This window comes from Eptesicus fuscus, chromosome 23, assembly GCF_027574615.1.
Source record: "Eptesicus fuscus isolate TK198812 chromosome 23, DD_ASM_mEF_20220401, whole genome shotgun sequence".
Lineage (NCBI taxonomy): Eukaryota > Metazoa > Chordata > Mammalia > Chiroptera > Vespertilionidae > Eptesicus > Eptesicus fuscus.
In genome coordinates this window covers 1864692-1880583 of record NC_072495.1, presented here as the reverse complement: position 1 = coordinate 1880583, position 15892 = coordinate 1864692, and the positions used below count along the sequence as shown (strand labels likewise).

The 15892-nt window shown below is 42.8% G+C and overlaps 1 protein-coding gene across 4 annotated transcripts in view; it reads left to right on the top strand.

The window, feature by feature from the left end:
- The window catches only part of TBCEL (tubulin folding cofactor E like), a 67364-nt gene that overhangs the window by 37547 nt on the left and 13925 nt on the right, over window positions 1–15892 (top strand). For all 4 annotated transcript variants that reach the window (XM_054712361.1, XM_054712359.1, XM_054712360.1 and 1 more), the window contains one exon: window positions 1268–1384. In XM_054712361.1, coding sequence (XP_054568336.1) covers window positions 1268–1384 — 117 coding nt within the window. The remainder of the gene's footprint in view (window positions 1–1267; window positions 1385–15892) is intronic.

Genomic DNA, 15892 nt, shown 5'->3' with positions numbered 1-15892 from the left:
AGTAAAGGTAGGTAGAATTAGATGTCCTTATTTTCTCTGTTAACATAGTGGTCATTTAAGGTGTAAATACCTAAAAATCAGGCTGTTGCATTAGTGTAAAACTTAAGAGAGCAGCATCTGTATTTTCCGATTATCATATAGGTCGACTTAGATTTGGCTACTATTTTGTTATCTTCTGCCTTTCCTGCCTCAGACTCCCACAGACTGCTGAAATGACCCGTGCGTGTTATTTCTGCATGTGCCTTAGCAGCAACAGTGTTCAGCTAAGGTGTGAGGCATGGAGTGCTGATCTGCTCTCTGTGCACTATCACGGCAGTTTCGAAAGGAGAGCAGGAGGCTTTAAGGCCCCGGGAAGAAGAGTGGCTACTTAAACTGTTGTTTCCTCTGACCCACTGACACCCAGCAGGGCTTCCCTGCTGCTCGCAGGGACATGCACATGGACACCTCGCTGAAGAAATCCCTCTCAGCAGCCTTGTCTTCTAGGAAGAATAAGTCTTGCTGTGGGCCTTGTATTTTTTACATAGCTCTTTCGTAAATATAATAAGCTAATTCCTGAAGTATATGACCAAACTGTACTGACTACTCTATAGACTTCTGCTGTCCAATTTGGTACCATTAGCCATGTGTGACTTTTAAGCACTTGAAATATGGCTAGTCTGAATTGAAATGTGCTAAATGTGTAAAATATACATTGGATTTCGAACACTTTATATGCAAAAGAGAATGTAAAGTATCTCATGTGTTATTTTTTAGTATTGATTACAGGTTGAAATGATTATATCCTGCATATATTGGGTTAAATACAATATATTATTAAAATGAATTCCCTCTGCTTTATTTTTACTTTTTAAAATATGGCTGGTAAACCTAGGCTACATTTGCCAAATCTTCTTTCACATTGCACCTGCTTTCAGGATATACTGAGTTCTGCGATTTGGAAGATTTGGCAAATGTGTACTAGGGTTAGAGACTATGTGCAAATTACATGTGTGGCTTGCATCATGTTCAAGTTGGACAATACATCCTAGAATGTTATTTTGAAGAGTGAGTTGTGATTATAAAAGGGCAGTGTCTCATCCAAAAATGAAGCTTAAATATTTTGGGTCCTTTTATATTATGCCCCTTTAGTTTATGTCAGTAGTTGTACACAAGCACAGCTGCATCAAAAGTTCCTTTCAAGAGAATAATGGCTCAAATCAATAATTCTGTTTCCAAAGCTAAATGTTTTTCATATCTGAAAATGTCTTTATTTTGGTTTTACTGACAGATTGCCATCAGTTTCCAAACTTAATGGCAGTGTTGTTACCGACGATGAGCGTGAAGACTCGGAGAGGTTTTTCATTCGTTACTACGTGGCTGTTCCGCAGGAAGAAGTGCCGTTCAGGTAAGAGCCCCATCGGCTCAGGGACGCTGCAGCAGGCGTTGCGGCAGCTTAAGCAGTGCTTTTGTAGAGCGGAATCTGATAACTTGTTATTGGACCCTCTGAGAGGAGATTGGTGATGGGTTAAAAAGCAAAGAAACACGAAAGCCAACCAATTTTCTCTCGTTTCCCACAGTGTGTTGTGTCTGCCTTGCACGCCTAAGTATTTGGCTGCTTCTGGTAGTTCCCACTTCATACTTCACATCATTGATTTCTTTTTTTAATCCTCTTTGGGGGCAAATTGGTCTCTTCTTTCACATTGCACCTGCTTTCAGGATATACTGAGTTCTGCAATTTGTAAGATTTGGCAAATGTATACTAGGTTTACAGACTATGCAAAAAGATTGGAAAGCAGACTCCAGGAAATAGTAAAGGAATTTAGTATGGTTGAGTATGAAGAGAAATGCTGAGGGCTAAATTAATAATTACCTTTAAGTGTCTAAAGAGTTATTATATATTATTTGGTGAGGAACTACCTTTAATGCTGTGTAAATATAAAAGGAAATGCAACATGTATGTTATAGGTAAAAGAAAATAAACTTCCCAGTTTTCTAGGTGTTGGTAACTATACTCAGGTACTCATAAGTTATATGCTTTTCTTAATTACTTTAAGAATTATATGAAGTCTCATTTAACACGAGGAGTTTGCTGGTAAATTCCCAGTCAGGGCACATAGCTAGGTTGCAGGTTCAATCCCTGATTAGGCCAGGTGTGGGAGGCAATTGATTGATGTTTTTCTCTCACATCAATGTTTCTTTATCTAAAATGAAAAACAAAACAAAAACATCCTCAGGTGAGGATTAAATTAATTAATTGATTAATTAAGCTAAGAATAGCCAGGTAGAGAGATAGATAGTTCCATGCCTTTTAATACAACTGAACTGACAAACAAAATAAAGACAGGCTCATAGACAGAGAGCAGGCTGACAGCTGTCAAGGATGGTGGTTGGGGGCTGGGTTGGAGGGTGAAAGGATTGATTAAAAAAAAGAGAAAAAACTCATGAACATGTACAGTGGTGTGATTGCAGCAGGGAGGGGGAGAGGGGTATATGGGGGAAAATGGTGATGGAAGAAGACTTGACTTGGGGTGATGTACACACAATACAATGTATAGATAATGTATTCTGTGATTATATACCTAATGCCTGTATAATTTTGTTAATTCAATAAAATAAAAGAAATAGAAGGTAACTTTTTAATATTAGTTAAGAATAGCCAGGTAGAGAGAAATAGATATTATCGTGCCTCTTAATACAGCCCAGAAATATTAGGTTAAACTGCATGAAATTTTTTTTAGGTAAAAAATGGTCGTCAATCTATAGCTTCATTTGACTCAAACTGACATATTAATGAAAGAAATAAACATTCTAGCCCAGCTGGTCTGGTCAGCGGTTGAGTGTCAACACATGAACCAGGAGGTCACCGTTTGATTTCTGGTCAGGGCGCATGCCCAGATTGTGGACTCAATCCCCAGTAGGGGGCATGCAGGAGGCAGCTGATTGATGATTCTCTCTATTCATTGATGTTTCTATCTCTCTGAAATCAATAAAAATATATTTAAAAGAAAAGGAAATATTCTAGCTTTGAGCCAGAGTCTTCCACTATAGTTTCCTTAACTTCCAGTATATATATGGACAGTGAATTGTTCTCCGTTCCTGATGGCTCTAAGTATCCTAAAGGCCATTCATGTGTCTCTGCTGGTTGCTGTTCTTGAATAAAGGTCCCTGAAATCATCTTGAATCAGTGGAAGAATGTATTGGGAGGATACTGAGAAACTAAAATAGGTAGGAACCAAGGGAGGCAAGGATAGCCAAGGTTCCAACTCATGGTTTGTTTATTTATCTCTGCTGCCACTGTCTCATCTGGGCATGACAATTCTGGACTTTACCACTGGACACTTACAGCTCTGCCATGGACTTTGATTCCCTTCCTAAGTAATGAAAATACTCACTGATCTTTACTTCAGAATTATGCATCTGACCAATTGGTTGGCTATATATAAGGCATGTGCTCACACCTGTTTTTCTAGCAATAGGGAGAGGGATTATCTGCTCCACTTTGGCTTCTGCAGTGAGGTAGATCTTGGGACTTTTTTCCCAATAGGAACAAATCAGCAAAAAGAATATCTACTATCGTCTGCCACTTTGACTACCCAGCATTTATACACATATCTTCCCCAGTCACATTTAAATATTTTTCTTACCTGCTCTCATATATTCCTTGTATAAATGAAAACACATTTCACTCTCCGTGAAATTAGGTAGCCCATTTATTCTAATCCTAGGCACTCTGTTCTTGAGTAGCTACATGCCATCAAGCCACTTTCATTTCTACTGGAGATCCAGGAAGGCCTCAGAGCAGTGTGCTCACCTCCTCCCAGGACCAAATTATCGAACGGCCAGCCTGAAGAACCAACCAAAGGCCAGCTGAAGAGAAGTCTCAGAACCAAGGATGTATAGAAGAAGCCACATTGGGACTGGTGGAAGGGCAGAGCACCTGCATGCTGTGGTTGAGAATTAGGAGGGATATCTCATCTGCAAAGGTCCCCCTGAAGAGTGGTGGGACTTCCCTCACTCTGGGCTTCCCAGCCAAGAGAACTAGAAAAAGGGAGCCCACATAGTATCTGATTGAAAATCTGTGGAAATTTCATCTGCCAGAGAGAGAGGGGAGTCTCCTAGAAACCCAGTCACCCTCTTAAAGGGCTTAGAGGAGATGAGTCATCCAAGGAGAGACTGGGTTATGTGGCTTTGAGGAGAGAGCTAGAGAGACAGCCGCCATTGTCCCTGTTCAGAGTCCCTCTCCCACACGACTCACAGGTGCCATCTTTCCTGGGTCCAGCACTCTGCCTCCATTTGCGTCAGCCTGGGTGGATGCACTAGTTTACTGTCTCGACCATCTGTGGCCCTGCCCTGCCACACTTGTGCCCTGCAGAGGAGTTTGTTGGCTGCAGCCAGCCTAGGCCTGTGGAACAGACTTCAATGGAAGGCTCTCGAGAAGGTTCATTTCTCCACCTACTCACCACTCGCCACTCGCCCCGACTGACACCACCATTCCTGTGCAGAGCTCTTCCTCCACAGGGCCACACTGTGGTCTGTCTTAGCTCCATGAACTCTACTGGCCTTTCCCTGGAAACTCCCTGAGACCACAAAGGTCCACAGGCTTTAGGTGGGTGGCAACTGGCCTTGGCCTTCCCTGGGACTTAGGCTGAGTGGCTTCAGGCCCAGTACTAGCACCAAGATGGAATGTGTATCAGCCTCATGAACATCACTTGTTTCTACCTGGTGATTCACTGAGAATAATCTTACATAACCTGCATACTGCCTAACAGGTGGCCCACAGCGGGCGGCATATCTCTGTGCCTTGGCCCTTTTGCTGACCTGCCCCCAGGCTTGGTACTGGTGGAAATCAGCATTGATATGCAGCTTGGCTGCTCCCTTGTGTACTCAAGGCCCAGCAGAGGCAGCCACAAACTATGGATTGGTTGGTAGGTAGCTCCAAAGAGGTAGCCCAGGGCCATTCAAGGACAGCATCTGACAGTGACATGCACTGGAGTCCCTTCCAAGACACCCAAGAACCAACACACCCAGTTCTGCATTTCAGACCACAGTAGAGCATAACCCAATTGGCTTCACAAGTGGAACACCCAAAGGGAGATCTTGCAGGCAACAGATGCTGCTGGGATTAATTCCACTTGATGGGGTCAGCTTTTGCACAGCAGTTTGTACACTGTGTTTGCAGTCAGTCCTCATAGTCAGCCAACCTGAGTGTCAACCCCACCCATGGATGGGATGGGCCAACAACAATCAAAACTGAACTACAACAGGAGGGACATATGCAAGGGACATTCCTGGAGCACCTGCCTTTAGTGATCAAAGAGACTACACCAATGAGCCACACTGGACACCTACTACATAAGGCCAGCCTATCAAGACTGGCAGACATAAAAGATTTACCTAATACACAGAAACAAACACAGAGAGGCAGCCAAATGGGGAGACAAAGTAGCATGCCCCAAATGAAAGAACAGGAGAAATCGCTAGAAAAAAAACAAAACTAAATGAAGTGGAGGCAAGCAATCTACCAGGTACCAAGTTCAAACCAATGGTTATAAGGATGATCAAGGAACTTAGGGGAAGAATGAATGAACTAAGAAAGAACTTAAAGCATATAAAAGGACATAGAAATCACAAAAAGAACCACTCAGAAATGAAGAACAGTATCTGAAATTAAGAATACACTAGAAGGCATGAGCAGCAGATTAGATGAAGCAGAGAATGGAATCAGTGATTTGGAATGACCAAGACAACATAGCAAAAAATAATCAGAGAAGCAAAAAGAAGAAAAACTTTTCTAATGAAAATAGTTCAAGGGACCTCTAGGACAACATGAAGTGTTACAACATCCACATTATAGGGGTACCAGAAGGAGAAGATAGATAGCAAGGGATTGAGAACCAATTTGAATAAATAATGACTAAAAAAATCTTCACTGATCTGGTAAATCTTCACACCAAGACACATCATAATTAAAATGGCAAGTTAAAGACAAAGCATCTTAAAAGCATCAAGAGAAAGACTTATCTACAAAGGAGCTCCCATAAAACTATCAGCTTGTTTCTCAACAGAAACATTTCAGGCCAGAAGGGATTGGCATGAAATATTCAGAGTGATATAAAGCAAGGACCAACAACCAAGACTAGTCTACACAGCAAGGCTGTCATTTAAAATTGAAAGGAAAAAAGAGCTTCCCAGAGAAGAAATAGCTAAAGGAATTCATTATCACCAAACCAGTATTACAAGAAATGTTAAAGGGACTTCTTTAAAAATAAGAAAGGAATAAACAACAACACATAACTATAAAGGCCTGGCCATTGTGGCTCAGTGGTTGAGCATTAACCTATGAACCAGGAGTCATTGTTTGATTCCCAGTCAGGGCACATGCTCAGGTTGTGGGCCCAGTCCCCAGTAAGGAGCGTGCAAGAGGCAACCAATCAATAATTCTCATGTTTCTAGCTCTCTCTCCCTCTCCCTTCCTCTCTGAAATCAATAAAAATATTATTAAAATAGAATAAAATGACAATATGTACATACCTGTCAATAATTACTTTCAATGTAAATGGATTAAATATTCCAATCAAAATACAGTAACTGAATGAATAAGAATATAAGATATATATATATGAATACACACACACACACACACACACACACACACACACACACACACACTGTCTGCAAGATATCCAACTCAGAACAAAAGATAACAGACTGAAAGTAAAGGAATGGAAACAGATATTTCATACAAATGGAAACAAAAGAAAAAAGCTGGGTAGCAATGCTTATAACAGACAAAATAGACTTTAAAACAAAATTAAAATAATTTCCCTTGAGATAGGGATCAAGACAGGGATGTCCTCTCTCACCACTCCTATTCAACATAGTACTGGAAGTGCTGACTAGAACAATCAGACAAGAAGAAGTAAAACTTATTATTTGCAGATGATGGTACTGTATATAGAGAACCATAAAGATTCTACCACCAAAAAACTATAAGAGCTAATAAATGAATCCAGTAAAGTATCAGGATACAAAATAAATATTCAGAAATCAGTTGCATTTTTATACACCAATAATGAACTATAAAAAAAGGGAAACTAAGAAAACAATCCCTTTTACAGTTTCCTCCTTAAAATATAGTGCCAAGGAGGTAAAAAAAAAAAAAAAAATAGATACTATAGTAAGAAATTGAAGCAGATATAAGTAAATGGCAGCATAGATTATCCTCATGGATAGAAAGAATTAACTTAATTAAAATTTCCATACTACCCAAAGCAATGTATAGGTTCAACACAATTTGTATCAATCTGGCGTTTTTCACAGAATTAAAACAAATAATTTAAATATTTATATGGAACCACTAAAGACCATAAATAGACAGCAATCTTCAGAAAGACCACCAGCCTGACAGGTGTGGCTCAGTGGCTGAGCATCAGCCTATGATACAGGAGGTCACTGTTTGATTCCCGCTCATGGCACATGCTTGGGTTGTGGGCTTGATCTCCAGTGGGAGGCATTCAGGAGGCAGCAGATCAGTGATTCTCATCATTGATGTTTTTATCCCTCTCTCCCTCTCCCTTCTTCTCTGAAATCAATAAAAATACCTTCTTTTTAAAAAAAGAAAGAAGAACAAAATTGGAGGTATCACCCTTCCTGATATCAAACTATATTACAAGGCTATAGTAATCAAAACAGCATGGTACTGGCATAAAAATAGACATATATGTCAATGGAAAAGAATAGAGAACCCAGAAGTAAACCCACACCTATATGGTAATTTAATATTTGACAAAGGAAATAAGAACATACAATGGGGTAAAGACAGTCTATTCAATAAATGATGCTGGCAAAATTGGACAGATACAAGCAAAAAAAGAAACTAGACCACCTTCTTACACCATATAAAAAAATAAACTCAAAATGGATTAAAAACATAAATATGACTCAAAACCATGAGTCCTACAAGAAAGCATAGGCAATAACATCTCTGACATTTCTCTTAGACGTATTTTTTATGACATATCTCCTTGGGCAAGGGAACTCCCCCCAAAATAAATGGGACTACATCAAACTAAAAAGTTTTTGCACAGCAAAGGAAATCTCAGGGAAACAGACAACCTACTGATTGGGAGAAGATAATCGCAATGATTCATCTGATAAGGGGTTAATATCCAAAATTCATAAAGAACTCATACAATTCAACACCAAAATACCAAACAATTCAATTAAAAAATGGGCAGGGAACCTGAATAGACATTTCCCCAAGAGGACATACAGATGGCCAATAGACATGAAAAGATGCCCAGTATCACTAATTGTCAGAGAAATGCAAATTAAAACCACAATGAGATATCATCTCATACCTGTAAGAATGGCTATCCTATATAATAAAAGGGTAATATTCAAATTGTCCCCTGGACCAGGAGTTCAACCAGGGGCAGGGCCTAGCCAGCCTACCTCCCACATCCCATCTCTCCCGGCCATGCATGAATTCATGCACCGGGCCTCTAGTCATCAATAAATCAATACACAACACTTGTTGTTGGTGATGATGTAAAGAAAAGGGAACCCTCGTGCACTGTTGCTGTGAATGCAGACTGGTACAGCCAGTATAGAAAATAACATGGAGTTTCCTCCAAAAATTAAAAATGGAACTGCTTATGACCCAGCAATCCCACTTCTGGGTATATATCTGAAGAAATCCAAAACACTAGTCGGAAAGAATATATGCACCCTCATGTTCATTGCCGTGTTATTTACAGTAACCAAAATATGGAAGCAACCGAAATGCCCATCAATAGACAAGTGGATAAAGCAGTGGTACACATACACAATGGAATATTACTCGGCCATAAAAAATAAGGAAATTTTACCATTTGTGACAGCATGAATGGACCTAGAGGTTATTATACTAAGTGAAATAAGTGAGTCACAGAAAGACAAACATCATCTGATTTAGTTTATATGTGGAATCTAAAGAACAATATATACGAACGAACAGAACAGAAACGTGCTCATAGAACAGACTCCTGGTTGCCAGAGTGGAAGGGGGTTGGGGACTGGATGAAAAAGGTGAATGGATTAAGAAGTACAAATTTGTAGTTACAATATAGTCAGTGGGATATAGTCAAATATATTGTAATACCTATGTAGGTTGGTATTGGAAATACCTGGTTGAACAGTATGTACAGTATATGATTGTCTAATCACTATGATGAACACCTGAAACTAATCCTATATAATAAAAGGCTAATATACAAATTGTCTCCTTGACTGGGAATTCAACTGGGAGTTCAACCAGCCCCTCCCCACAGCCAGCCTGGCCCAATCAGCCCCTATTGGCCAGACCCCACCCGTGCAGGAATTTGTGCACTGGGACTCTAGTACAAAATAATAGTGAGTGTAAACTTATTGAAAAAGTCAAACCTCAGTTCTTGAGTGTCTCCCATCTGGAGCAATTCAGTTCTTGACCAAGTTGTTCGTGGAAAAGTGTCTCAGTTGTTGAACAAAAAGTGTCTTCAGTTCTCGATCACCATTGCATGGTGCTACTCTGATCAGTCACATGTCTCTCAGGTGACAAAGGAGAGAATGCACGAGTATGAGTCGATTCACCACTAAAGCTCGCATGAGCACCTCAGGGAATTGTTGGGCCCTGAGAAGGTAGTGAAAGTGAAAAGGAAAGTTGTGAGAACAGGATGGAGCTCAAAGAGGAAAGGATTGCAGTTTGATGGAGGGGTTTGCGGGTCTGACCTGGCTACTGAGTATGTCATGGTGAAACTGATGATTAGCACAATTTTAAAATATAACGAGGCCATTGAGAGTGCTGATGTTGCTAAGGTGTGGGACATTAGCCAGGACAGCATTTGGGGCAGTGATATAGGAACAAGCGAAGACGCTGCAGGCCGCCCTGGAAGACACCCCAGGACTGAGTGCTGAACGTGACACGTCTAAGGCCAGTAGATGCATTTAAGAAAAGAAGTGTTTGTTTATAGATTAGTCAGTCCATGAGACATGCACTGTATATAAGAAAGGTTAAAATGTATAACCTTTATACATTACGGGGGTCATTTGGGGGCCTGAATGGATTAATTCAATTTACATTATTTCTAATGGGAAAAATATGATACGGCTTTTGAACAAATCACTTCTTGAACAGCCTTCCGGAAATAATTAAGTTCAAGAACCATGTTCCCCTGTACCAGTCATGTGTGCTCTGGGTCTTAGCTCTGCTGGAAGAGGCGGGGCTTCCTGGAAAGTGACTTGATCTGGTGACGCTAGGAGAGGACACAGGCAGCTCTGAGCGCGAGGCTCAGGAGCACTCATAACTCTTCCCGGGTAGTGCGCTGCGGATTCTGTGTGACTTGGTGGGAAGTAGTAAGCGGGAGTTTGGCAGATAATTGGGGGTGGGGGTGGGGAGGGACCAGAGCAGTCTGTTAAAGACCTTGCTATGACATACCAGGAGACTAGGGCTTTTTGTAGCTGTGGGAAATCATGGGACGGTTTCAGTGGGGAAGTCAGGGGCAGACTTCAGGTCATGTTTAGGAGAAGCTGAGAGCCCCAGAGCCCCAGTTCCCAGCGAGACTTTAGTCGAGGCCGGTGTGTGTGCTGGAGTTGCCTGTGTCTACAGAGGTGCACGTTGGTGCACGTCTCCACGCATTTGACGTAGTCCTCAGAAGACACACTGAAGCGCTGCTCTTTTTCTGTATTCAGAGACCGGATCTCTCCTGGGGTAGACAAACGTCATTTGGAGAGGAAGGGCCTTCCCTGTTTATGGAGCCGGTACAGGCCTTGCCCTTTACCAGATGTCTGTCCACATTGCCTATAGTATCAGTTTTCCCTTCATTTTAAAGTGTTTTCTTTATCTCTTAATTTTCTCTGAGAGTTTTAATTTAAATTGCATATTTGGTACTCCACTAATATCCAGTCATAGTTTTAAAGAGAGACAAAAAGAAAAAGAAAAACTATGTAACTTTTCTTTTATAAATCAAAGTACCTGCTTCTTTTGGGAGTCAATGGTTTCTTTATGTTTTTGAGGATATTGGCGGAAAGTAGATTCCTTGATTTGGGGTGTCGGTGTTTTTCAGACGTTAGCATTTGTCTGAGGAGGACTTGTAGGAGGCGGGGCTCCTGTGACCGTTATGTGACGGAGGAAATGCTGCTGTCAGACAGCGGCCACGCCGAGGAGGCTTTCCAAAGGCCTCGCTGTGCCTTTGCCCTCCTAGGTACCTGCCTCACTTGTGGGCCCCAGGTCCCCAAACTGCACCTGGGAAATTCCTGTTTGTGATGCCCGGGCTGTATTAGGCGTTTGTCAGACGCTTATTTGGTAGTCGTCAGTGGCATGCTTTTTAAAATACCGAGAGTGGCTTTTCTTCCTGCCCGAGACGAAGGGCTGCTCTGAACAGAGCGGATCGGATCTCCCTGCGGTGGAGAGCGGGCAGCAGCCTGTATTTGGACACCACTCAGGGAGGCGCATTTTGTCCGGGGTGCTGTGTCCCTGACCTCATGTTCCTCTCAGACAGAGGGCCTGCTGTGCGAGGAAACATGCCTGCCCGGGGCCCGGGTCTCCTGGGCCTCTCCATGCTGCCAGGCTCCATCATCTCTGACAGGGCCCTGACCCCGCCCTCCTCACTTTCTGCGGGAGTCTCCAGTCTCAGACACAAAAGGGCTTTCTCCTGCCCCAGAGCCTCTGAAAGGCGAGCTTCCCCTGAGGGAAGGCCTTTGTCATTCCCACTACCCCAGCCTTTATTTTGACTTCTTGCCACTTTCCCAGCCTGGGGAAGATGGGCTGCCTTCCTGTGGGGATGGAGTTCTGTGTGGGAATGGGAATAGACCTGCAAAGGACAGGAGCAGTGAGAGCAGCCTCCCGAATCCTGGTCTCCAGGGCGACTGTCGGAGGGTCCCAGCTTTGGTTTGGCAAGTGCAAGCGGCCAGCTTTATCTTTTGTGTTTTGTTTGCTTTTTAGACTAAAATCATGAAAAATACTGAAATAATAAAACAGTCATGTTTATACTATTCAGAGCTGGCAATGTTAACCCTTTGCACTCGCTTGCTTTTTTCTCAATTCCTTTATTCTAATGCTAACCGTGTCGAGTCACACTCGACATCCGAGTGCAAAAGCTTAATATTTTATTCTTCAAGTTTATTTAATTAAAAGGAACAATATTGCAGATCAAGTTGGATAATTTTTGGACTCTATTATCAGTCCTGTTCCTTACTGCAAGATGTAACCACTGGCAAAAACTTGATCTGTATCCTTGGTGTCTGCTGATTATATTTTATATATCCACTAGGGGCCCGGTGCACGAAATTCGTGCACTGGGGGTCGGGGGTCCCTCAGCTCAACCTGCCCCCTCTCACATACTGGGAGCCCTCAGGGGATGTCCTACTGACGACTTAGGCCCGCGCCCCACAGGGAGCGTACCTAAGCCACAGTCTGGCCTCCCTTTGTGGGAGGCAACCGGGCTGATCAGGGGAAGGCACCAGCCCCATCACCCCCTGCTGCAGCCACTGTCAGTCACCACAGCCACCAAGGTGTTTTCATCAACATGGACTCCAGTCCCTTCACCAAGAAAAAATGACAACTTTCTTTAGGCATTTTCAAGATGTGTCTTTCATAGGATATGGATTTCTTTATTTATTTTTTATCCTCACCTGAGGGTATGTTTCCACTGACTTTTAGAGAATGTGGAAGAGAAAGGGAAAGACAGAGAGAAACACTTTGATTGGTTGCCTCCTGCATGAGCCCTGATCTGGGCCCCGGCCAGGGAGGAGCCTGCAACCTAGGTACATGCCCTTGATCAGAATCAAACCCAGACCCTGCTGACTGCAGGCTGAGGCATTATCCACTGAGTCAAACCGGCTAGGGCAGGATATGACATTTCTTAGCCTTCCAGCAGCGGACCTTCATTTTTTTCTCCAATGTGTGGTGGAAAAACCCTAGATCACCTTTTTGGATTCTTATTACCCAAATTACTAAGAATATTACCAGTGGCATACAGGAAGCTTAGCCAATGTGCAGTCAGAAAAGGTGTTTCCTCTATAGTTCACACCAATGGAGGGCTGGGCCCTGCCCAGGCCTAAAGCCTCTGGCTGAAGCTTTAGGCCTGGGCAGGCCTCTCCAGCTCCCTCTGATCGCCGGCTTAGCCCCTGCCCAGGCCTGCCCAGACCGAAAGCCTCTTGGGCAGGAGTGGACCCCCAGCTCCCTACAATCAATCACAGGGGGTCCGCTCCTGCCCAGGCCGAAAGCAGACCCCCAGCTCCCTGCCCAGGTGATCAATTGCAGGGGGTCCGCTGGTGTACCAGGCCGAAGAAACCCCCAGCTTCCTGCGATCGATGGCAGGGGTCCGCTCGTGCACCAGGCCAAAAGCCTCCGGAGGCTTGCCACGCCCACCATCCAATCAGAGCGAGGAGCTGGGTGTCTGCTCCGGCTCCAGGCCAAGAGCCTCAGGCGGAGGCTTTCGGTCTGGTGCCAGAGCGGACCTCAGCTCCCTGCAATCCGTCGCAGGGGGTCAGCTCAGAGCGCCTATGTATGCAAATTAACCGCCATCTTGGCCGGGTTTATTTGCATACTTGCTCTGATTGGATGGTGGGCGTGGCTTGGGCATAGCGAAGTTGCGGTCAATTTGCATATTACTGTTTTATTAGGTAGGATTAAGCCCTAGCTGGTTTGGCTCAATGGATAGAGCATTGGACTGCAGACTGAAGGGTCCCAGGTTCGATTCCAGTCAAGGGCGTATGCCTGGGTTGTGGGCTCGATCCCCTGTGGGGGGCGTGTGGGAGGCAGCTGATCAATGATTCTCTCTCATTATTGATGTTTCTATCTTTCTCTTCTCCTTCCTCTCTCTGAAATCAATAAAAATATATTTAAATATATATTTATATAATATTTTTATATAAAATATATATATATATATAAAGTAGGATTTTATAATTCGTTGTCAACATTGCGATTTCGTCTCTCAGTCTGTAGCTTTTCAATTGAATCTTTTTACTTTGTATTTTTTTAAAGAATTTCTAAAAAATTAATATAAAATGTATCAACCCTCTGGTTTATTCTTATTTCATCTTATTCAAAAAATATTTTCCTTTACAAAGATAACTTAAGATAATCTCCTGATTTTTTTCTTGAAGTATTTTCACATTTGTGTCTTTGATCCCCCTGGGATCTACTTTTATGTGTAGTGTCAAATAGAGATCCAAGTGTTGAGAGCTCTTTGCTGGATATGTGATTTGTAAATATCTTCTATTTGTATTAGCTTGTCTTTTCATATTTTTTTGCATGAGCTTTGATAGCACAAACATTTTTAATTTTGATGAGTGCTCAATTTATCAATTTTTTCTTTTATTAATTATGCTTTTAGTCAGGGGTCCTCAAACTTTTTAAACAGGGGGCCAGTTCACTGTCCCTCAGACCGTTGGAGGGCCGGACTATAGTTTAAAAAAAACTATGAACAAATTCCTATGCACACTGCACATATCTTATTTTGAAGTAAAAAAACAAAACGGCAAAAACACCCGCATGTGGCCCGCGGGCCATAGTTTGAGGATGCCTGCTTTTAGTGGTAGGAACTCTTTGTCTAGCCAAAGGTCATGAAGATTTTCTTGTTTTCTTCCTAAAAGTTTTGTAGTTTTACATTGTACATTTAAGTTCATAATTAATTTTGAGTTAGTTTTTTGAAGAGGAGAGGTTGAGGCTAAGGTTTATGTTTTGGCCTATGGAGAGCCAATTGCTCTAAAACCGTTTGTTGAAAAAGTTGTCTGTCCCATTGCATTGCTTTGACAACTTTTTAAAAAGTTAGTAGAGCATGTTTGTGAGGGTATATTTCTGGGTTTTCTGTTCTGTCCCACTGACCTGTGTGTCTGCTGCTCCACCACCACCACACTGCCTTGAGTCCTGTGGCTGGATGATAAGCTTGAGCATCACGCAGAGTGATTCTTCCACTTTATTCTTCAAGAGTATTTTAGCTATTCTAGGGCCTTTACCTTTCTATATAAATTTTAGACTAAACTTGACTCTGTCTACAAAAAATCTTGCTGGGATTTTCATAGGAATTTTATTAAAGCTATAGATCAGTTTGTGGAAGATTGACATGTTTACTCTATTGGATCTTCCAATACATGAACACAGTATGTCTATTTATACTAGAGGCCCAGTGCATGAATTCGTGCACTGGTGGGGTCCAGCTGGCCCACCCCCATGGGGGCCATCGGGGATGGGGCCAGCTGGGGGGAGGGGCCATGGGCAGTTGGCTGGCCAGCCCCGCCCCCATTCGGGGTGGGAGGGCTGATTGGGGACTGGACGGCTAGGGGAAGGGGCCGCGGGAGCTTGCAGGGAGCCCCAGACAGGCTGGTTGGCCACTGCAGTGTGTGTCATTGTGACTGGTCGTTCTGGTCATTCCATCGTTCCAATCACTTGGCTTTTATATACATATCAATAAGATGTTTTTTTTTTATTTCTTCCATCTTTGTTTATCCACTTATCCATCAAAATTTTGTAATTTTCAACATACAAAGCCTGGTAAAATCTTTTGTTAGATTTATGTCTTAAGTATTTCATGTCATTTGCAAACACAAAAAATTTTATTTCTGAATTTCCACTGTACACTGAGTGGCCAGATTATTATGATCTCTGAACGCATAATAATCTGGCCACTCAGTGTGTGTGTGTGTGTGTGTGTGTGTGTGTGTGTGTGTGGGTGGGTGGGTGGGGGTGTGTGTGGGTGTGTATACACCCACACACACCCCCACACACACACACACATACTAGAGGCCCAGTGCACAAAATTTGTGCACGAGGGTGTTTGTCCCTCAGCCCAGCCTGCACTCTCTCCAATCTGGGATCCCTCTCACAATCCAGGACTGCTGGCTCCCAACTGCTTGCCTACCTGCCTTCCTGATTGCCCCTAACCACTTCTGC